We start from the raw sequence: 24747 nt of genomic DNA on the forward strand, positions 1-24747 counted from the left end.
TCGCACCACCTGGGCACAAAAGTTTACCCATTATTTAATGGCCTAAGATAAAGGGTGGATGACAGGTCTGGCTACAGGTGCACTATCAGGAGTGTAGATGCTAGTTATTGTATCCTGTATAGTGGACTAGTGTATACATTTGGGGTTTTGGCCCCCCTCGGGAGATGCTTTTATCGAAACTGTAAACTAGAAAGTGTACTAGTGTACCCCAAACCTCTACACAGGACATAATGTCTTAATGTGAGTACACCAATTTGACAATATATAGTACATATAAATCTGTATGTAGTTTAGTAGCACTTTTGTAAAACCTCTACTAAAGTTTCTACTAAAAACTGCTGAGAAGTTGTGCTTGTGTCAAGCTGTGACAAACATTAGCAAATATTAATTCTAGTTTGTGTCAGGTGTAACCCACTGAAAGTAGAAAAAAATAATATGATTAGCTTTGCTAAAATATAACGGTAAAATGATAATGTCACCAGGAAATCAAGACTGCTGTTTGTTATCTGTATAAAGATCAAGCATAAGAGCATTGTGTAGCTCAGTGTGTGTAAAGCACACATCATTTGCATCTTAGCTGTTTCTGTGGTTCTGTTGAAAAACTGCCGACAGAGAAAAAAACCACATGAAGCACAAGTGCATGCTGGTTTGCATAGTGAAGTGCAAGAATGCACCTATCCATATGGTTATTATGCAACCACACATCCCTGTGTGTGTGTGTGTGTGTGTGTGTGTGTATATGAGAAAATAAAAGATATAGTTATTAACCAGTGACACAGGATGTCTATTGATGCACACCGTTTGGGGACGCCCCGTCTATCCCCATACATACACAAGTTCACCCACACACAGGTATGCTCATATACTCATGCACAAACACATTACCAAATTCATAGGAAATCATGTGACCTCCTCATATATTTCTGCATAAAGTCATAAAACGCTAACACATCCAGCTAAAACCAACATAAACTGTACGTTTCACATCCTGATGATTTAAATGTAACTAGGCAGCGTCCCTGGGCAGCCAGCACATTTCCTGTAGCTGCTCATCAAACTTGCACAGTGGACAGCCCTTCAGGTCACTATGTTACACCATCTTAATAGGGTGAAATACTGGATTATATCATAACAAAACATGCATTCTTGTTTTTAAACCATCCTCTTGCTGATTAACGTGTGTGTTTATGGTCATTGTCTTATTGCACAGTCCAGCTGAAAGTAAGGTTCCCCTCACATCCTCTTATTTATTAAACTTCTATTAATATTAAACTGCTTGTGGGAGCTCAGACTTTGCATTATAATCACATCACACACAGCTTCTGTGAGCCTGCTGGGATTTCGGGAGGCTTTCCTCACTCTCTGATTCCAGCAGCGAGTGGGAGGTATTTTCACTCTTTTTCCCCTGTCCTCTCTCGTCGTTGCTGGGTGGATTTATCAGGCTGTCATGGACATCTTGTTTGGAGAAAACCCCACAGTGTTAACTACCTCTTCCCTGCTGCATTTAACATTAACAGTATTTTCTGAAAGAAACCCAAACAGAATAATTGTGTGTTTCTCATGCTTTTTATGACAGTTGGTGGCTGCATTGTAACATTTTAACTCAGTGTAGTTATAAACAGCTGATGGAAAACTAGGGCCAGTTGTAAATTTTTCTTCTTTTTTATGTAGCTGTTAGCTAGAAAGTATACATGAGACAATTGCACATAAAAATGCAACAATTTACTACAAATTAAAAGCAAATACTGAAATAAAAATGATCTGTACACTGTGTAATTGTACAAATTAAGACAGTAGGATTTTTTTTAAGTAAAAATTGTCAACAAAAATGTGTAAATCCTGCATTTAGTTAAAAAGACAAAATAAATAATGTTTAACCTAACAGTTGTATTGTTTTTATTGTTTTTCTTTTTTTTAGTAAATATTAATAATAGTTTTAACTCAATGGCTGCAAAATGTTGCTAAATAGCTGAAACAGGGGCATGTTTACCACTGTGTTACATCATTTTCCCCCTTTTCCCTGGGCAAGATTCTTTAATTGTTTAGAAACTGGAGACACCAATTGTTGAAGTTGTGAAAGTGATATTTCCTTCCATTGGTATTATTATAAAATTTTACTAAATTATTTCTAGATGGATGGATGGATAAGAAGGACATTAAAGTCCCAATAGCATTATACAGCAATGAAGGTACAGACTATAAGAAATCAACAGTATAAATTTAAAGAAACAGCACAAACATAACAACCAGGATTGAAAGGAACCTGAAATTTACATATTGGATAACTACAGTACAGTTATTAATAAAGATATAATATTTATTTCTAAATAGAAATAATATTTCTATTATGTTTGATGAATCTATTGATCAGTAAAATGATTTTATATATGATTGTGTGTGTATATTATGTATATACCCAATTCCCCAGCTATACACATACAGTATGAAAGTATGAAGCTTAACCAAATGAAGCATATAGTGTCCCTATTAATACTGGATCATGCAGTGCAAACATATGGCCACAGTCACAAATAACATGAAAAAAAAGATAATTTAAACCTGATGGGGCGCAAAATTTGGTTCTCGAGGTAGCAAGGAGAGGTGTGTGTGCTGCCAGCTATAAATAACTCGGCCAGTCTCTCTGTGTACACAGACTATTGAAGTCCCTCAGCCAGCAAGACACAAACACACACACACACATACACACACACACACACAGAGCAACTTTTTTTTTCCAACACAGTCTCATTTCGGCTGATTTCTAAAATAGAAGTCGGTTTATATTTATAACCTTATGAATTAAACCTTATGAATGATTATGTTTAGGGTTGAGGATAAGGAGTAGAGTGCATTCACTTCATAAGTCAATTTTATGGCAGGAGACACAACACCAAAATAGACTAATGACTATACATAATGTATACATTTAACTTTATCACACTCTAGGTTTACATTATTTTATCTGTGTTCTATTTGGAGATTTTGAAGCTCTGTCTACTAGGCAAAGTCGAGCTTAAACATACACTAACAATTGAAGCTAACAGACATTTGTGCCATGTCTCCCACTGAAAATGTGCCAGACATTATTAATAGGAGACAGACTTGGACTGCAGGCAGGCCAGACCAGCAGTTATTGTATTAGTATGTATTCTCTTGTTCCAGTAGTTTCCATAGTTTGTGTTTTTGTGAAACAGGCAAACAGTTCCTTGTAATTTCTTAATTTTAATTTAATTCTTTATGGTTTTTGTTTATGTTTATGTTTATAATAAACAACTAAGACTTAAACAAACCGGATTTGTGACAGAAACCTGACCATGATCATGGTACAAAGACCATTCTGGTGAAAATTAGATATTTTGAGACATTAAGTCAGTCGTAGAGGATTATATCTAGAGACTGGAGTCAACTGAAGTTGTTGCACTTTGGTAGAACATCTATGAATAAATAACAGATAAAATCATTTAAGGTATTTATATATTTATTTTAGGTATTTAATGAATTCATCTGACCAGCAACACTGGCTTCAAGGTAAAAAAAAAAAAAGGCCAGGTTTAGTTTTTAGTTGTCTTTCTCATTATCTGTGATCTGTAGTCAGAGTGTTGTGTCTGTATTCAGTAAAACTGTGTTAGATTGTGTTGCTCTCTCTCCCCAGACATTGCTCTGTTTTATTTTAGGCTAAGCTAATTAACATTACCAGGAGCAAAGAAAAAAGCGCTCTTTTTTGGAAGCTTATTTCCAGTAAGCACAACCTCTGACCTCTATTATTTATAAAACAACGACTTCACAAAATTTTAGATGGCTTCTCATTCTGGAGGCGCTCTGTATGGCCATAAAGCACGCATTCAGAAAAACACATCCACTTTACTATGATAATCACTTCCAAGGTAATCACTTGCTAAAATCCTGCCAAGCAGCTATAGTCTCAATGTTCAGACCTTGTTTCTGTCTCATTAAATGTAAGAAAAGAGAGAGTCTAGAGGGAACACTGGCTTTGGGACTTTTTTTTATCTAAGAACAAGGTTTTTCTAAAGACAGAGATACAGGGCCTTATTACTGCATCTCACAGTGATTTATTCAATACTCACAGGCCCTGGACTGAATAAAATAAGATCTAAAGTTACACTGAACTTCATACTTATAATCAATACTTTTTTATTTTACATGTTGAAACAATTGCATGGCTGACATATTTTAATTTGTGAGCCAAAATAGCCTAGAAAGTGAAGCATAACATTGTGTAGTGCAGAGTAGTAGTAGTAGTAATAATAATAACCACAGTTTAACCTCTGTAGTCTCTATATATGCGAGGTCATGGGCTCAAAGTCAGAGCAAAATGATGTAAGATCTAATGCAATTCTAAATCAAATGGAATGTAATGTTAAATAATTCAGATTGTCATTAAAAGGGCAGCGCCTCAATCTCAGTTCTTTCATTATCTAAACAGTACAGTGATTTGGGCAAGGCCGGCTCTTCCACTGATTCAGGCTGCTGTTTAATGCTGAAAATAGAAAACTAAGGACACACAGAGCATCAGAGCATCGCACCTACTGTTTGATTTCAGCAATTCTCCTTCCAGCCTAAATCCTTTGAGAGACGGAACAAAAAAAGACTGGAACCACAGTGGGAAAACTGCATCAACAACTTACACCCACACACAGCTGATCAACAGTACATGTTGAATTATTACTAGTACTGCCTCTTATGCAAAGGGTAAAAGGAAAAAGGTGTAGTCATTTGGGAGTCTGCAGCACTAGATTCTTTAAATTGCTTATAAAATCATAGTAATACCATTTTTAAAGCAATTTTTATAAAGTGAAACTGTGTTTGTTCCATAGTGAAAAATTAAGTAAAAACTTAGTTTAAAGTTAAAATTTTAATGATGATGAAAGATGATAGAAAAATTGCATCACTGACTCATAGCAGAACAAGGGTTGCCAACTGTCCAGTACCAGCCAGTCTGTTCTGTAGGGTCAGAAGTGTCTTGTTTTGCACAGTTTTCTTCTTTGTCCTATATAACTAAACACCAGGACAACTTTTTGTATATCAAACCAGGCAGCTAGTAGGAAAATAATTGCTATTACTAAAATCTATAAGAAAATTCTAAATATTCATCTATTGCCGTTGTATCATATTCAAATGCATATATTGTTAGAATCAGTCATATGTCACATTACATGGCATAGTTGTAAAGTTCAACCAAGTTTGTTTGCTTTCTAATTTTTAAAGTATTGTTTCATTTTTCAGTCAGACCATTTACATAAAAATTCTGACTTATGTTTTGGGTTGTTGTCCGGTTGGAACAATCAGTTTAAGAACTTTAAATAATTATTTTTTTGAAGTGCTACATGTTATAATATATATAAACAGCTTTTTTAGCCACCTTGCTGGCAGGTATTCCAAGCAGCTTGTTTTTATGTTGTAAATGTCTTTTTTTATTGTGCTTTAGCTTCCTATTATGTACAGTTAGTGTAGCTTTTTTACAACCGATGGGCGGCATGGTGGCTCAGTGGGTAGCACTGTTGCCTCACATCAAGAAGGTCATGGGTTTGATTCCTAGGTGAAGCGGTTAGGGTCCTTCCTGTGTGGAGTTTGCATGTTCTCCCCATGTCTGTGTGGGTTTCCTCCGGGAGCTCCGGTTTCCTTCCACGGTCCAAAGACGTGCAATTGAGGTAAATTGGAGATACAGAAAAACTTGAACTGATGAATCTTGTGTAACCAGTAACTACCGTTTCTGTCATAAATTTAACCAAAGTGTGTAAAACATGATGTTAAATTCTTAATTAATAAATAAATAAATTACAGCCGGCTGGACAGCATGACAAGCAAGGCAGCCTTTCAACAAACTTTAAAAGTGAACACATTGTGAAATAAAAATGTGTATGCTGCAAATTCTGTTTACTAACAGACATGTAGGTGTAACTACTGCAACTGTAATTATAATTTTGTTTCCATTTATGACATTGTAACTACATTTTTAATTCATATCATGAAGTATTGGTGTGTTTTCAGTGTTTGCTACACTAAAGTATGAACTCATAGTAGCATAAATGTACGAATTAGTTTTAAAAAATGTGTCAGAGCACAACAGAATATATTTGGTACAGGTAGAAAATGACATGCTAGTAAAGTCGAGCTGTTTCTCTTTACATGAGCCGATGGAGATTTCTTTCAGTAGCATGAATTAATTTTCACATCGTTATCTTAAGCTGAAGGTCTTTTATAGCTTTTCGGTACACACTGTAACACAAGTTTTAAAAAGGATTAAAAACAACCAGCTGTTAATAATCAGTTAATAGTTTATGTTACATGTGACGTGCTGTTTATACGGCGGGTAAAAACGGAGAGTAATGATGAATTTAACTGGCAGAAAGAGGGAGCGTTTGGTTTTGAGTACATCACATTAATAGTGGCAGACGGTATAAACACTGAGAGCTATAAATGTAACAGGATGATTTTATACACACACACTTGTACTGTAAGGTTGTATTGCTGCTCGTGGTAATGAAACAGATGTGTGTGTTTGTGTTGAAAGTGATCTGTGTTTGCTCCTCTCTTTTGGCTGCTTTCCACCCTGGTAGTCACTATAATGCCAATGCTTGTGTCACCATGGCAACATCACCACCATGGGAGCACTGTTTGCTTCTCTCTCACAGTTATTGCAAGTTTACAGGGAAGACGTGTTGGGCACTGATTATTGTTGCATTATTGTAAAATCATGTGGTCTTTGGGTCATGTGTAGTCATTTTGCAGTTTACCAGCTGTCTGTAATGTCTCATTTGTTCCTGGTGTTGATCTAATATCTGTAGTGTTAAATTATTTAGGGGTATTGATATTTACACCTGATTTTAGTCTTTGTCTTTGGTGACTCTATGTGATGAGTTTTGATTGTTCTTCAAGTGAAAAACCAACTTCCAAAAACATGCAAACAGAAATTAGCTACACTAAATTCCCTCTTGGTGTTAGTCTGAGTGAGCAAGCAGGTGTGGGTGATGCCATGTGATGGATTGAGACCATAATGTCTGAACACCTTGTGCCACATCTACTCAAATCCCAGTCTGGGAGAACCTTAGGCTACACTAAGTCTACCGTATGTCACACCGATTTTCCACTGCACTGTAATGTCTGTTCAGTTAAAGGACTGTTTCTGAGGTCAGACAAATGTTGAAAGTCTGGGTCACAATCAGTGTTCTAATTCACCCAAAATGTGTTCATTGGGGTTAAAGTCAGGGCTGATTTAACCATATCCTTATGGACCCTGCTGCACCAGGAAAAGACCTCCCCAAAACTGCTACCACAAATTTAAAAAAGTTAATCATTAATTCCATATAATTGATGTTATAAACCTGTTAGTAATGGGTGTGACTAAAAAACCTTAAGCTTGATAAGTAGAAGGGGTGTCCAGATAGGCAGTATAATGTACACTGTCTGTTTACAGGATGGTAGAGTTACTGGCTCGGTGCATCTAGGGTGCAGGGCCAGGTGGCTCAGAAACAGGGGGTCTGTGCTGACGCGTCTATTACTGGTTGCCTTTTATAGCACAGACCAGAACAGATCAGAACTGAAGCTCTGCAGGCTTTGGCTGGAGGTCAGATCTGAATTAATACAAAAACAAGCAATACTAAATGTATCTCTGTATGAAATCTGAATTTACTTATCAGCTACAACAGGAAGACAGCAGTCAGTACTTTAGGAGCTGTAGAATCCCCTCCATCTTTTCAACAGTGCCTTCATTCCCATCAATCTTTCCTTTATCGTTTTTGGCAGAAAAAGAAATTGAAAGAATGAATAACCTTCTCTCACTCTTTTTCTTCCACCAGTGATAATGAGCTTTCACTCTTTCCATCTATTTATTATTAGCACTATCAAATCTGCTGCTGTGATGTAAAGAGACATTTTAAGAAATAGTATATAAGGATGCAATAATAAACAGACACCAGGAAAGATACATAAGCAGGGATAGATGAGTAATGTGTGTCTGCCAGCAGAACTGTTCACCTTAAATTCATATACAAAAACTCTTGATTTATTAAGATTCCCAAAAAGCTACCTCCCCTTAACTTTCTGTATGTGCATTATATGCATTATATATTAACTGCATGTGAAATTGTCTGTGTTGTGGCTGACAGCACACACAGAAGAATGCACAAGAACAGTATGCAAATCTGGTTTAGCATATGCCCATAGCAAATCTTTTGGTGTTTTTGCTGTCCAGTCAAATTTCGACTCAGCTAAAGGGGAAAGTTTGGGTTTTCTGTCCCAACGAGACCACTTATTCCTGTATTTGAATAGGTGCATAAAACTAGAACTGTTTAAATGGGCATAGAGAAGTCAACCACTGTAATTAATCATTATTATTAACAAAAATTTAAGAGGCCATGCCACAAAGTTGAATCACATTCTTAAGCTTTCTATGCCATTTTCTACAACACTAAAAAAACCTGAAGCCCTGTGGGATTTAGGTCAGGGTCTACAAGAAATGTAAACTTCTGACTTTAAATGGCATATACAGATGTATACAGATGTAGAGTGCAGTCAGAAAGAAACTTTTTTGAATCACTCTGTAACTCTAGACAAATGTGTTTGCTATCGGCATATATGTAAGGAAGCATCCGCATCTATGTAATCAATTAATTATAGGTAAATACAGAACATAATTACAATTATTACAAAATAAACTATTGCAAAAATAGTATGTTCTTGTGCAAAAAAGCCCCATTGTTCATTAATTAGATTCATACAAATTGAATTCACTCTGTTTCAACAATAAAGAGCAAATGAGAGAGTATCAACAGAGACAGATTGCAATTGTAATACCCAGGTTTTTATGTTATATTTTGCCTTTTAATACTGTATTTAAAAAGTTACACTCTAAAAGATGTTGTAATTAGCTTTAGCTAAATGTGCAATATAGATTTGATTGTCGGTTGAGGCTGAGACTAAACCATTATCTACTTTTTTAAATCTTTAAACAAGAAACCTGATCAGTAATTCACAATCCAAGCAGATTACAACTCCATTTCTATTCATCCTGACTTAATGTTCCAAAATCTTATACATTAACAAAGCACACAAAGTCCTGGCACACAGAGTACCGTCTGTATGCTATTGGTGTGTTGGATAAAAGCTTTAGATGATTTAAGTTGAAATTTGGTTATGCAGCAGGAGACCTTTATTCTTCAGCTGCAGCTAATTTAAATTCTCACCTGTCAGAGGCAGATTAATTAGTTGCTTCATTTAGACCAAACCTTTCCTATTAAATAAAACCACAGACTTGTGATTAAGATTTGCAAATCTTGTTCCAGTGACTTTTGATCTTCTGACCTTTTGGTCATTCTGTATTATGTAATGGGGAATACAGCGTTTTAGTAGAGCAGAATGTAAGAGCAGACATTACAATGGTCAATATTATTTTAGCATAGAGAAAAAAGCTTAAAGTATGGTTGGGATTGGGGTGGTGGGATGGTGTGGTAACCGTACAACCCAATATTACATTTTTGGTGGACATAAATGGGGCAGATACTGTAATAGTGTTCAGCTAAAAAAAATTTTTTTGAGAGCTAACCAAAACATCTCTAACTAGTTTGCTATTTGAAGTTCTTACTACTATAAATAGTGTATTTCCACTCATTTCTAAATTTATTTTATTAAATTAATATTTGTTATCTTGTCAGATTACAAAAAGGTGGTAACATCATTGTTTTATGTATTTGAAACAACAGCACTGCTGTGAGCCAGTCAGGCATCTACATATAGACATGATTGGCTGGGTCGGGGTGATCGAGGCCCTGTGATGGACTGGCGTCCTGTCTGGGGTGTGTTAATGCATTGCGCCCAGTGATTCCAGTGGTAAAAATGACAAAAGAATAAACTGTTTCAAAGATTGATACATAACTTCTATTTCTTAATGATTAGCAAATTATTTAATAAATATTACAATACATATCATAAACATATCATACTCCAAAATAAGTGGATTTTGTTTGTACTAGGTAGCGTCATGTAAATTACACATATTACAAGTTACCTTATTATGGTCAATGACCATACCAGTATACCTTTTTTACCCCTGCTTAAGATACTGTGGTATTAACCAGGAACATATAAAACATTTTTTTTCATAAAGCCCTTTATGGACTGTATATACTGACTCTTGTTGCTTTGTCTTTGCAGGACCCCAGAAGCAAACACAAGTTCAAGATTCACACTTATGGCAGCCCCACCTTCTGCGACCACTGTGGCTCGCTGCTGTATGGACTCATCCACCAGGGGATGAAATGTGACAGTAAGTGTCTGTTAGCATGTATACCAAACCATTAGCATTAATGGAATACTCAGATCTGTTTATCCTTATCTCTGTCTGCTACATCTGCAGCATGTGTGCATAACCATGACTGATCAAATTATAATAAAATAAAACTCACTTAGTATTAAAATCTCAGGGCACTTGAGTGTTTATGTGAAGCACATATTTTGTCAAACATTAAGTATTTAGAAGAAAAGAAGCTTTCATCCAGCTGGTGTGGGAACGGCGTAAACAGTGAAAACATCCTGCAGAGGCCATGTGGAATAATTACAAAGAATAATTACAGACAATTGTTACAGATGATCTTTTTCTGTCTCTTTCTATGAGAAAGATTTTAATTATTGCATTCTGATGATACGCAGATGCTTATATTCTAACTATGACCAAAAGTATTTAGACACCCAGATGTTTCAACAGCTCTACAGCGTCAAAAGCAAGATGGTTTGAATAAAAATTACAAATAAGATCAGACGGAAGTCAACCAATTTTAAGTACAGCTCTTTCACAAAGTGCTTTTATTCAGCGACAATGCATATAGCATTTTATTGCCAAACATTATGACAAGTGCTTTTATAAAGAAGTTGCAGGGAATCATAATATCCTAAAAGCTTTACTCAGGAAGAACCTGGCAACATTAAAGGCAGAAATGCCCACAGGTATTTTCTATTTTGTAAATGAAGCACTCAAGAAGAAACATTCAGACACAGAGTCTGATACTGATTACCATTTTTAAGTAACAAAGGCTGTGCTTTTAATTTTAACTAGATTTTAGGATCATATCTAGATGTACATGAGCCAAAGATCCCGAAATCCAACAAAGATCCCAGACTTGAGGAAAACCCACAATGGAACAGCATTCAATTATAAAATGCATAAATGAGTCAAAATGTTTTTATTTGTTCTGTAAATTCACGTATTTTAGTGTTTTACTTAATTCAGAAATCTGAAATTGGAGTAGAAACATGGTGGTATATTCTCCAAAATGCAGCAGTGGCTGTGGGATGAATGACTGACTATCTGTGCATGTGAGGGATATTCCAGCTCTAATTCCTATAATGAGGTAGAACAGGATTTGGTGTATATTATACACAGGTGCTTGTTATGTAACTGAAGCAGAATCCTCTTCCTATCTGCTGACACCAGATCCTATGTTTTTTTTTTGGATTGTTGTTCAGCCACAGTTCCCTCATTATGGCACATTTAATGGAATCAGATGAAAATACAGTATATTGTCATTGTGGTGATTATAGTTAAACGTGTTGCAGCAGATTCCATGTAAAGAAATACTAGCATGCTTGCAAAAACATGCTCCTGGTGTTTTGTGGACTTGTGGTACGGTGTATCTGTCCAATTACACTCAGGCAGGGACAAACATTATTATAACATGTCTGAAAAAAAATCTGTCACCTGCGCCCGTCTGGATCTGTTGTGTAAGTATCGGTTCAAGAGGTTTTGTTTGTTTTTTTTCCTGCTCCTACGCCTGCACAAGTGCCAAAATCATTTCCTGCAGCCTTAGCCATCTACCATAAGGATGCTTCCCCTGCAATATTTATATTGAAATCTCTTTCTCATCTTCTTTCAGCCTGTGATATGAATGTACATAAACAGTGTGTGATGAATGTGCCAAGTCTGTGCGGAACTGACCACACCGAGCGCCGAGGGCGCCTCTTCCTCAAGATTGAGGTCAGCGGGGACAAACTTCATTTGACAGGTGGGTTTGCTAAAATGCACACGGAAGCCTTGACTGATGGGATGAGTAAATTATGTCAATTTTTTAAAATTCTTATGTGTATATTTAATGTACCAGGTGAGTCAAAATGATGTTAACACTTGAATGGCGAAAACCATTTATTCACAAAACATACTTTATATGTGTAAGATGATTTACAGGACAGTCTTAACCTGTTCTCCATCATGTTCAACACACAAAAACCAGCGAGCAGCAGTACCATTTAAAGCCCGGACACACATTTCACGGGAAACAGATCCATTAGTGTTTGCATAATTTTGACACACCCAGTATTGTTGTATTATATATACACATTATCTGTCAAAAAATTTAAACACCATAATTTTCCCTGGTTTTGATAAAAGTTGTGAGAGAAGTCTTGAATAGCTGGCTTTTACTTACATTTGAGCTCATTGTTTTTGTGCTAATTGTTTGGGTATGTGGTTGACAATATTCTTGTTTGTTTCAGTGAAAACCTTATAGCCTTCATTTTAAGCAAAGCACACACCATTTGATATTTTTGGCCATTTTGTGACATTTATACTGACCATGTTCCTTACTTAAAACAATGCAAACAAGAAACCTACTGCACCTTAAAGTATACAGTGATCCCTCACTTATCGCAGGTGTTACGTTCCAGGACCACCCGCGATAAGTGAAAATCCGCGAAGTAGCGACGCTATATCTATTTTAATATTTATACATTATTTTAGTAGTTATACACTATTTTAAGTTTTTATAAACCCTCCCCACTCACTTATACACTACATAACACTTTCCCATTCCCTTAATAACCTTTCCCACTGTACCTGTTTCTTTTAAAACACTCCTTAAATGTTCATACATACTGTACACTAAAAGTGTTTTAAACTCTTAAACCTAGATACGTAATTTTTAAAATTTGATATGGGTACTCACCATTGAAGAAGATACGTCCTAGAGGTTCAGTAGATTGATTACGATGAATGCCAACAAGACGATGGAAATGACGATGACGATGAATGCCAACAAGACGATGGAAATGATATTTAAGTGAAAACCCGCGAAACAGCGAGTCCGCGAAAAGCGAACCCGCGAAGTAGCGAGGGACCACTGTATTTCCTTTACTCATATTTCATTTTTACCACGCTTGGAAATTGTGTATTTTCCAGTGTTTTCACTAGAAAAAGATTAGTATTGTGTGTTGTCTGCTTTGTTCACTGTCATGTTACATTATCATTACTATCACTATCAAGCTTTACACCATACTCATACTAGTGATCATTCAAGCTCTTTAAATGAGATAAGCATGTAGTTTTGACTACTTAAATAGAATATAAGTATATGATTATACACTGTGATGGACTGGCAACCTGTCTGAGGTGTTTCTTGTCTTTCACCCAGTGAATTGGGCCGACATCAACCCGTAATAGGATAAAGCAGTGGTAAAACAGACCAAGAATGAATGAACAAAGAATACACTGAAATTCAAGACTGACATGTATTACCACAGTAAAGCTAACGAAATGCTTTATTTTTAGAACATGTATATAAAATTAGTATTGATTATCTGAAAGACAATCATCACTAGAATTATGTTACAGTGACAGCCTATTGCAGACAGGATACTTGTCTCAGGTGCTCTCTTGTTTTTATATTATCAGTTTACATGAATAAGAACAGATCATATCATCTTTTAAATAATGTCTACAACATAATCCCACCAGAGCCCTCGAATATGAGACACTCACACCTACATTCTTACAGAAGGTCTTCATGGCTATTAACCCTGTGGAGTGATACATTTCTATTATTTAAGTGGTATTAGCCCCTCTGACTTCTGGTGAGCTACGTGAAGTGTCAGTGACTCATGTATTTATCTTGCTGCAAGTAATTTCCTGCTGCTTGTACTTTCCCTTGCTGTGTGTTATATAAAATAGTTGTGCATTTATTACTGACAAATGCCTAAAATTGTCCATGGCTATTAGCACAACATTTGTGTACCAATGAAGAATGCCTTTATTTGTCATATGTTCATATACAGGTGTACAGTACAACTAAATTATTTCTTCACATATCCCAGCTTGTTTCTGGGTCAGCCATTGTACAGCGCCCCTGGAGCAAACAGGTTTAAGGGCCTTGCACAAGGGCCCAACAGAGGCAGCATGACAGAGCTGGGATTTGAACTCTCAACCTTTCAGTTGATAGCCCAAAGCTCTACCCACTAGGCCACCACTGCCCCTAAGAAAAAGTACTCTGTGTCAACCCCAGTCCACCATCTGCATCAGTGCCATCCTCAAGCCAAGCAATAACTTAAAATTGTATATTTCATTTTTCCTTGTGGCACCAGACAGTGTTTTTCTGTTTTTTTGGGCTTTTTCTGGTGATATTTTTGGGTTATTGCTGCCAGACGTCTACATCTCCATCATGATTGCACTATATTACGTAATAAGAGGTGTGAGGAGCTTTCTGAGGTCATCTCATTTACACTATCAGTATCAGAAAAATTGATTCCTCTAAGTCAAGACAAAAGTGTACTGTAAGAAATCTGCACACACACACACACACACACAGTCTGTCCTTTAACTGCATCTCTCTCTCATCTCCATGACTTGAACAGGGTTACCATGGAGACAGAATGTTATTCTATGTTATGGAATATGTTTGCTCTGCACTGGTTCATCTGTGATTATAAACTGTTTCATCTTAACAATCTTTTCCTTCCTCTAGACTCCTGTTCATCACATGTCTTCTATTTTTCATTTAGTTCTCGACAATGTTTATTAATAAAGCACGGAGATGAGTAGTGGAGGAATACAATCAGTCAGTCAGTGACTTTTCATGTCCGTGAGATGGAGAAAATACAATAGGAAATGTAAAAACGACTAAATTCTCAGGTGAACTATTAGAAAACTAGTAGAAACATCTACATTTTTACTTTAATTACCAGGATCTATAAATATACAAAATATGCACATTGGAATTGCCATCCCATAAAAACAGGTAGGCTTGTTAACAGGTTTTTTATAGTCATGTCTCCAAACTGTGCTGATATTTAATGGAATCTGTTCCATGGACACAAGTAGTGGAGGAATACAAAGAGCACAGTGCATTCCTCTGCTTCTGTTAAAGCTCTCTGTTGGTATTCGCCACTGTCTGGTGATTCGGATGGTGACAATGGGAAATAATAAATGAATAAATTCTCAGGTGAACTAGTGGAAAGTATGGGAAACTATATTAATACAATGCAGTTGAATTACTTTTGGGTACTTATATCAATTTTCTTGCTTTGTTTGGGCATAAGACCTGACGATCATAAAGTATTGTGATTACAGTTTTGTCAGAGCCTTTTATTAGCTACATGCTAATGTGTTTCTGATGGTAAAAGGATCAAGTGCTCAGCTGTTTATTATTAGTGGGTTTATTCCACTGAGCCCTCTATGACACAACCAGACAAATTGCTTGGTTTTATACGAAGCGACTCCTCGTCCCTTCAGATTTATCAGATTAATTATTAATAAGAATGCAGACTAATGTTGACTACACATTTAGCAATATTCACAATAAGTAAATGTATGTTTGATGGAATGTAAGATCCTCAATAGTCATCATTTAAACAATATATAAATAATCAAAACGCTTGTTGAAATTAATGTAATTAAGTTATGATTTTTCAAAAATCTATTTTTATTAATAAGGAACTTGAATTAATCATTTTTATTCTTTACAAAATAATAAATATGTGTATTGAAGTATTAACACTAAGTAACTCTAATGTATTTCTTTGTTGGTCATAGTAGGACACCCAGCTGCTGATAAACTAACTTGTACTCTTTGTACTTTTTTATACTTCAGTTGGCGAGGCCAGAAATCTGATTCCCATGGACCCTAATGGCCTTTCAGACCCGTATGTCAAACTAAAGCTGATCCCTGACCCCAAGAACGAGACCAAACAGAAGACCAGGACCATCCGCTCCTCTCTCAACCCCACTTGGAATGAATCGTTTACTTTGTACGTTGAAATATTGAAATAGATGTAATTATTCTGATAAATATGATCATCCTGATCTTCATTTCATTTATTTCATTCATTTCATCTTAAGTAAGTGTGTGTGTGTGTGTGTGTTTCACAGTAAGCTTAAAGCTACAGATAAAGACCGTCGGCTGTCAGTAGAGGTGTGGGACTGGGACAGAACTACCAGAAACGATTTTATGGGCTCCATGTCATTTGGTGTGTCGGAGCTGATCAAATCACCAGCGTGTGGCTGGTAAGTAAACCTGTCATTCCCTAAATAAAATCACTTATACAAACACAACCACGCCATCATTATCATCACTATTAGGCTGCTGGTTAAATCCCAGCACTTCTACAGAGTCAATTTTTAGCTTGAGCAAGGTGGAAGCCAAAACAGTACTGTTCTTTCAGACAAATCAGCCAGTAGCTTTGGTTAAACGGTCACTTAATGGTCAAAAGTATAATGACAAACTTCTAATAATTGAGTTCAGATTTTTTAGCCATACTCATTGCCAGCAAATGGTTAATTATATAAGATACATTACACACAAATTTGGAGTTTATGAGTTGTGGAAATAATTGAAAGACTTATGGCATACATGGCCTCAACATGTGTATGATAGGGGACCATGAACATACCACCACTGACCAGATGGTTTGCACCGGTAGCTCAGTGTTTAAAGTTTGGATTGTTTTCTGCTTCACTGGCAATCAAAAACTTCTGCCTGATAGATAAATAAGAGAAAAATGCTTCTACTTTGCTTCTCTTTCCAACTGTGCAGGTATAAGATGCTAAATCAGGAGGAAGGCGAGTACTACAATGTGCCGATCCCAGAGGTAGACGACATAAACCTGGAGCTCATGCAGAAGTTTGAGGTGAGAACAGCTTAAACAAGCCTAGTCTGTAATAGATGTGGTCTTGACTGTTTATGACACCGTGCATTTTCCTGACTTTTCTTATTTATGTTCACCACAGTTTTAATTGACTTCACACATCAAAAACCCAAATTAAACAAGTTGGGCATCGTGGTGATAAAGATGGTTGTTTTGGTGCTTCAGTAACAGACATTCTCAGCTACTGTCTAAATGGAGTGTGACATGTTTTCCCTTCAATGTCTAGTTTTTTTTCAAGCTACTTCTATTTTCTTCTACTTTAAAAACATGAAGTAGGCAAATTATTTCTCTTGGTCCACTGTGACCCTGAACAGCACAATCTGTTACTAATGATGTCAAAGTATACCAGGAGAATATATTATACTTTTATTGAATGTGTCCTTGCTTGCTCCCTTGACAGAGATTTTTGTTGCACAACTGCAGATGCCTGTTAATGCTCGTTTGTCAAACGTAGCCTTGACATCCAAGTGCATGAGAACCCTTAGATTACCATGGAAACTAGGACTTGGAAAAAAACCTCATCATGTGTTTTGGGGCTTTTCTAGTGAAACTAAGCAATCCTACCATCACCTGGAGCCTTGAAACTGGAGTCTAGATGCTTGGATTCTCTGTTACCTCGTTATAACTTAACATCCCACTTAAATGTGTGTATAGTACAAACCCCGTTTCAGAGAAAGATTTAAAAATCGAATTTCTTTATTCTCTTAAACCTTTATTTAGCTAAATTTTAAATTTTATTTCTGCAACACGCTCAGTGTTCAGACATGTTGAGGTAGGTTTACAACTGTGCTACATCACCTTTTCCAAATCTAAGTAAAAACACTAAATTACATGACCATACATTTACTTAAGGTAGAAAAGCCTTTTGACAGGTACTTTACTGTCATTTGCTTTTGTTCTACTATTATTTTAACTTTACTCTGTTAATAAGTAAGGATTTTTCCACCTTACAGGTTTGCAACCTGCAATGTTCAAACCTTAATGCCATATATTTCATGTTTCCCCTAGAAATATGTATAATGCTGTTACTTGCTTTGTAGAGCATGAATTATTTCCTCAGTCTCTTTGGTTAGTTTTTAACTTTGTTATATTCCTGCTATCTTGTTGGGTCAAAAGCATTTACTTACAGACTGGTGAGGCAGCCAATAGGTTACAAGTAAAAATATACAGATGTCAAAGATATCTGCCCTCTGTTCTCAGCATTTTTCATGTGATTATTTGCACTGGTCAGTCCCTGAGGTCCATGCATACACAGAACAAATATACCCAACTAACATTGCAGTTTTTCTCCTCTCTCGTAGGCCTGTCAACTAAATTTCCACTTGCTAAAGGTAGCTTCTCCTGTGTTCTGCCTGTTCCTCCCCTATGTCTTACCTTATTGATGCATTTTCTTTTCTTTTATGATTTTTTGTTTGTGGCTTGAGCCACTAAATAAAAAACAGATTTACTAACAATGTAAATATTTTACACTGTATTTATGCAGTTTACCGACATACAAGCACAAATCCACACACACACACACACACACACACACACACACACACTGCAACCCTGACTAGGATGAAGCAGCGATGAAAATGAAATGATTTAAAAGAAAAAAAATTTGTTACACCCCTTACAGTCACACAGAACGTCAGCCTCTTTTTACACATGTATATTTGCTATTGTTAGTAAATAAGCAGAGCACAGACACTAAAACACTAAAGAGAAGGTATATTACACTGTAATATACGGTATGTGTGTAGGTGTCTGATGCATGTTTTCTATAGAGGATAGCAGATTCATTATACACAGCTCTCAGATTAAGCATGTGTCCTTGTGCATGCATCCTTAACAATGCACTATAATAACACTGCACTCTATCCTGACCACTAAAAATGAACATTAAGAACGTCCCTGTATTGCTGATAATGCTGAATGCCCACTTCTCCTCACTGCATCTACTTGCATGCTTGTGCAAAATGCACTTATATAAGATCAGCACTAGAGGACACCACAAGATCTGTGCTGGTGATTCCAGTCGGTGAAGTTCAGCGTTCATGTTTGATTAGCAGCCGGGATCAAGATATTTTTAAAACTGCATGGTACATAAATGTCTGTACAGTTACAGTATTTAGTAAAGATTAGAAAATCAGTGTTTTATATTATCTAAATTAAATCCATTTTGGCCTAAAGCTTAAACTGGGAGATAACTGGGAGATTTTTTTTTAGCTAACTAAGTCTTAAATCACAATAACAAGGCAGCATTGAGGTAGATTAAAATGAAAATAATAAATCTTCTGGAATAAGTTATTACAAAGGGGCCAGAAATACCAGTCTTTTAAATACCAGTAAATAAAAATACTCCACTACCAGTATTTTACATCTTGTTTAAGCAGTCATATACAGATTCTAAACTAACAATAGCCTTTGAAAGCTACTTCTGCAGCTATCATGAATGTACTGACTCCTGTAATCACAATGCTTAAAAACAGCAGCTCTGTACACGACTGTATGTAGCACAAATAGTATAAAACATTAACAGCCCTGCGTACAATTAACACTTTTGCTATATAGCCAAAAGTATGTGGATACCTGACTATGAGCTTCTCAAGACAAAGGGCATTAATATGGAGTTGGCCCCCAAATTCTCTAAGCATAAGATGATGTTACACATCTGGGATACAAGATGTTGTAGCAGATAATGACACGTACTTTGTATTTACAGACAAAGGTTTGTACAGGTTGATCTCAGGATTTGAAGTGTTACCATATAAATGACTTTGTGGATAAAATTTGCAAAGATATAAAGTTTAGAACATTTCTTATAATCAATAGTGACACAGGGTTAAGGTCTAGAGACCTGCTGGTGAGTACAATTATTATTACATATTACTTTATTTAAAAAAAAGAAATCATTACACTAATAGCTCATTAAACCTCGCATTCCAAAACTATAGATACTAATGTGGAGCAGTAATATGCTGAATCCATATATCAGCTAAATCCAAAAGCAGAGTTAAGCTTCATAGCTTTTCCCCAAGTTAGTTCACACTGTGAATGACAGAGTTAAAATTTGATATAATAATTATATTTGTGTAAGTTCAATTATCACATTGTTTTTTAGAAAGCAAAGATGGGACAAGGAAAAAAAGTGATCACTCCATCAGACCACCGGCGCTTCAGTTTTCCCTCCAACAACATGGGCAGGGTTCAACTCAATGACTTCCACTTTCTGGCTCTTCTTGGAAAGGGCAGCTTTGGCAAGGTCAGCCATGATGCTTAAACTGTTTGTCCTGCTATGTGTTAATATGATAAACAATTATTGCTAAACAAATGAAATAATAAATGGTTTTTAAATTTTAATTTGTATTTACATTTTAATGATATGTATTTGTTAGCAAAGCTAGTATTATTGGTGCCAAAAAGTACCAGGTTCCTAGGGGCCAGAATTTAAACCTTATTTATCTTAATAAGCCATTTAAAACAAGAATAAAACAGATTCGCTTACTTGGAAATAAAGAATTCAGGTTGTCCAAACAAATTCTTGTATTGGGAAATTCTCAATGCTCTCCACACAGGTTATGCTGGCGGAAATGAAATCAACGGAGGAGCTGTATGCCGTCAAGATCCTTAAAAAGGATGTGGTGATCCAGGATGATGATGTGGAGTGCACCATGGTGGAGAAGAGAGTGTTGGCTCTGAGGGACAAACCACCCTTCCTCACCCATCTACATTCCTGCTTCCAGACAGTGGTAAGTGGTAGTAGCTTAAGTGACTTTATATACAGTAAAAACTGAAGTCCCAACTGACTGGGGGAAATTAAATAGTGACTTCTTCTGTTTTTGCAGGATCGGCTCTACTTTGTGATGGAGTACATTAACGGAGGAGACCTGATGTACCACATCCAACAAGTCGGCAGGTTTAAAGAGCCACAGTCAGTGTAAGAGACCTGGTTGTAAAAAAAAACACTCAGTGAGGTTGAGGATTTAACAGTTAAAATGATTCTATTACTATTACTCATTTGGTGGGCCAGGCTTATTTCTGATGTCTGTTTTGCAGGTTTTATGCTTCTGAGATTGCTCTGGGTCTATTTTTTCTACATAGGAAAGGAATCATTTACAGGTGGGTCTAAATCAATACCTAGTATAAAACCGGTTATTAATTGTATGGTGTGACCCACAAATTAACAAAGTGTTTAAAATGCTAAAAAGTAAACACAGAGAAAACAAAAGCGGTTTACATTTGACCATTTCCCATTTCTTTAGAAGGTAACACGGCACAGCACACATCACGCTTTTGTGCAACTACATGCTAAATGTGCTTTAACTAATATGAAGACTTACATCATACTTGCATCATATTATAATGCAGCACCTGGTACTGTCTGCTTATTCCGCTCTGTCTGAGGCACAGGATTTAAAACTGCAGTGTAAAAGGAACTTCAATACATTTGCCCATGTTGATCAATTGTCAAAATGCTTTTACTGTTGGACACTGTTAGAGCAGTTGTAGCCTAGTGGTTAAGGTACTGGACTAGTAATCGAAAAAGGTCGCTGGTTAAAGCCCCACCACTGCCAGGTTGTCACTGTTGGGCCCTTGAGCAAGGCCCTTGTCCCTCAATTGCTTAGACAGTATTTCACCACTGAACATTGACAAGTGGTAGTGGTGGGGCTTTAACCAGCGACCTTTTTCGATTACTAGTCCAGTACCTTAACCACTAGGCTACAACTGCTCTAACAGTGTCCAACAGTAAAAGCATTTTGACAATTGATCAACATGGGCAAAAGTATAGAAGTTTCTTTTACACTGCAGTTTTAAATCCTGTGCCTCAGACAGAGCGGAATAAGCAGACAGTACCAGGTGCTGCATTATAATATGATGCAAGTATGATGTAAGTCTTCATATTAGTTAAAGCACATTTAGCATGTAGTTGCACAAAAGCGTGATGTGTGCTGTGCCGTGTTACCTTCTAAAGAAATGACCTTTTGATTACTCCAGTACCCTAACCACTAGGCTACAACTGGCTAGGCTAATACAAGACAAACTAACAATATCTCAAATGTTTACTGTTTTACTCCTTACTCTCACCTAGAGATCTTAAGTTGGATAACGTGATGCTGGACTCAGAGGGCCACATTAAAATCGCAGACTTTGGCATGTGCAAGGAGAACATGTATGAAAACATGACAACTCGCACCTTCTGTGGAACTCCAGATTACATCGCCCCAGAGGTAAGACTGGGGGGGGGGGGGGGGGGGGGGGGGGGGCATGACAGGTGACTAGATGTCAGGACACCTGCACTGTTCTCTTCATTTATACAAACAGCTGCAAACTTCCGCCAGATGTGCACACACATGCACAGCATTATGTATGTTTTAAAATAAGGACTCTTGTAGTAGTGCTACAATATGGAATAAAATCAGTGTCACACTGGCTTGTAACTCACTTGCTTACTCACATTTAATATAAACGAGCTTGTCCACAGGTGGAACTGCAGTTTCAAAGCCCAGTTATAAAGCTGGCTTGACAGTGCACAATGTTACTCATCTGGTTTCAATAGTTCTTTGATTTTAGGCTTTAAACACACAGCTACTTCATGTTTAATCTGCATTACAATCATTATTGTTGTTTGGACCTCTAATTTAGACCTCTGAAGGGTCAGTGCTCATTGGAAATCAGACTGAGAGCCGGGCTTATGAGATGAAGGCGTGCATAAATATATTTTTCAACAATGTGACAAGCTGTGATTTAATAAACATGTAGATATTCTCTCCTCTGCTCTGTGTTTCTACAGATTATTGCATATCAGCCCTACGGAAAATCAGTGGACTGGTGGGCCTACGGCGTTCTTCTTTATGAGATGTTGGCTGGTCAGGTATGTTGACATTTTTCTTTGGAGTAAAAGTTGGAGTCAAAGCTCCTTGTTTCTCCAATTACTCTCGTTATTGCTAGATGTGGGAGTAGCAAAAATGTTCATCAAGTACCATTCATGATTTGAATAATACACGTGGATCATGTTTTGAACTCAACATTGTCAATACATGTATTAAAACTACACAGAAACACTACCTTATTGCTGTAGCTTGACTTCTTTAAATGCAGTAACCTAAATTAGTGTTACAAAACTGACAAGTTCTTTTTATCACCATGACCTTGATCTTTCATGTGTACTCTATTACTCCACATCACTTTACTCTTCTAAAAAAACTCTCACTGGTTTCAAATTAGCCCCCATTTGACGGTGAAGATGAGGACGAGTTGTTCCAGTCCATCATGGAGCACAATGTCTCCTACCCCAAGTCCATGACAAAAGAAGCCGTATCCATCTGCAAAGGGGTGAGTATGGTAGCACAAGGCACAACTTGCCTTTTCAACTGATTGTAGCACAGCTTGTCAATGCTAACTTGCAGGATTATAAAATAATATGCAAACCTGATCTCAGATGTATAGGATACCTCTTTTAGTTAAAAAATGCTATGCAATGCCTATCGGCAATGTAAAAAAAGAAATTGCACTTTTAAACTCAACTTATTGTACCACCTTCTTTAGCAACAAGTGCAACCAAATTGGTTATATCTTCTTGCTGCTGTTATTCCAATGTCTGGTTGAGGCACCAGCATGAGGGTGTGGTACTTTTCACTTGTTAAGGCTATAATAAATGCTTAAATTTCATTACTAATTAATAAATAATCTATATCTTGAACACATTCTTTCACACGCACATCTGTAGCTGATGACGAAGCATCCCTCAAAGCGACTCGGCTGTGGTTCAGAGGGGGAGAGAGATATCAGGGACCAGGCTTTCTTCCGCAGGATTGACTGGGAACGACTAGCCAACCGAGAGATTCAGCCTCCGTTTAAACCCAAAGTTGTAAGTTTAGCACAATTTACAAACTACCATTTAGTCTTTGGAGCTGTAATAAAGACCACATTGTTTATAGAAAGTTACTAAGAGTAATACCTGAGAAATACAGAAGGTGCTTGGCATTACGTAAACAAACAATGAAGTAGAGATTTTAACATGGCTATCATAACCGCATATACGTATGTTTTTGAAGTCTGTACCTCTCTTCTTCCAGTGTGGCAAAGGAGCGGAAAACTTCGACAAGTTCTTTACACGCACCCAACCAATGCTGACCCCTCCGGACCAACTGGTCATCGCCAACATCGACCAGAGCGAGTTCGCTGGCTTCTCTTACATCAATCCGCAGTTTATTCACCCGTCTGTGCAAGGCAGCATCGTATGAGTTGAAACAGAAGTGAAGCCAAAACAAAGAACCCTCCATAACTGTGTAATGCTAATGACCATTCAGCAGAGCATTTGCAACAGGGGGCAGCTGCTGGTTAAACACAATGACACAGTGAAAATTGGAAATATGATGGAAGGCAGGTGTATTTAAAAAAATTTATTGTGCAATAAAATAAATAGGTGGCAGTGGTTCTAAAGTCATCCTGCCAGTAATGATACCATCATGATCAGCTGGTGTAGTTGGCGGGGTGTATAGCAAATCACTATTTATTAGAAATGCAATTTAATGTGGAATTACTGCAATGTGGTCAAGGTCATATGCAGATCAGACAGTTTATCTTTCCTGTAGATTACTTTTAATATCAAATGTTGTATGAAAAGATATGAAATATGCTGGTACTTGCCATTCTTTGTGTGCAAAGCATGTTGACAAGCTTGACTTGGCTTTTTTTGTCTTCGAGTTGTCCCTATTCTCCTAATACTGCCATTTTTAAACTTCTTAACTATATAAACATATAGATTATATATTTGTAAATCAAAAAAGAATGATCTATTATTATTGGAGTGCCAAAATACGAGTGCGTCAAAAGATTTTA

At 36.8% G+C, this 24747-nt stretch overlaps 1 protein-coding gene across 1 annotated transcript in view; it reads left to right on the plus strand.

The window, feature by feature from the left end:
* Positions 1-24459, plus strand: part of prkcab (protein kinase C, alpha, b) — a 65779-nt gene extending 41320 nt beyond the window's left edge. Inside the window, exons 4-17 of the mRNA XM_062985096.1 lie at positions 10171-10282; positions 11886-12014; positions 15867-16023; positions 16145-16279; positions 16809-16902; positions 20027-20167; positions 20481-20654; positions 20751-20842; positions 20962-21024; positions 21995-22133; positions 22697-22777; positions 23131-23238; positions 23633-23773; positions 23982-24459. Coding sequence (XP_062841166.1) covers positions 10171-10282; positions 11886-12014; positions 15867-16023; positions 16145-16279; positions 16809-16902; positions 20027-20167; positions 20481-20654; positions 20751-20842; positions 20962-21024; positions 21995-22133; positions 22697-22777; positions 23131-23238; positions 23633-23773; positions 23982-24149 — 1734 coding nt within the window. The 3' untranslated portion in view covers positions 24150-24459. The remainder of the gene's footprint in view (positions 1-10170; positions 10283-11885; positions 12015-15866; positions 16024-16144; positions 16280-16808; positions 16903-20026; positions 20168-20480; positions 20655-20750; positions 20843-20961; positions 21025-21994; positions 22134-22696; positions 22778-23130; positions 23239-23632; positions 23774-23981) is intronic.
* Positions 24460-24747: the final 288 nt, after the last annotated feature.

The sequence above is a fragment of the Trichomycterus rosablanca genome, chromosome 22 (assembly GCF_030014385.1).
Source record: "Trichomycterus rosablanca isolate fTriRos1 chromosome 22, fTriRos1.hap1, whole genome shotgun sequence".
Taxonomy (NCBI): domain Eukaryota; kingdom Metazoa; phylum Chordata; class Actinopteri; order Siluriformes; family Trichomycteridae; genus Trichomycterus; species Trichomycterus rosablanca.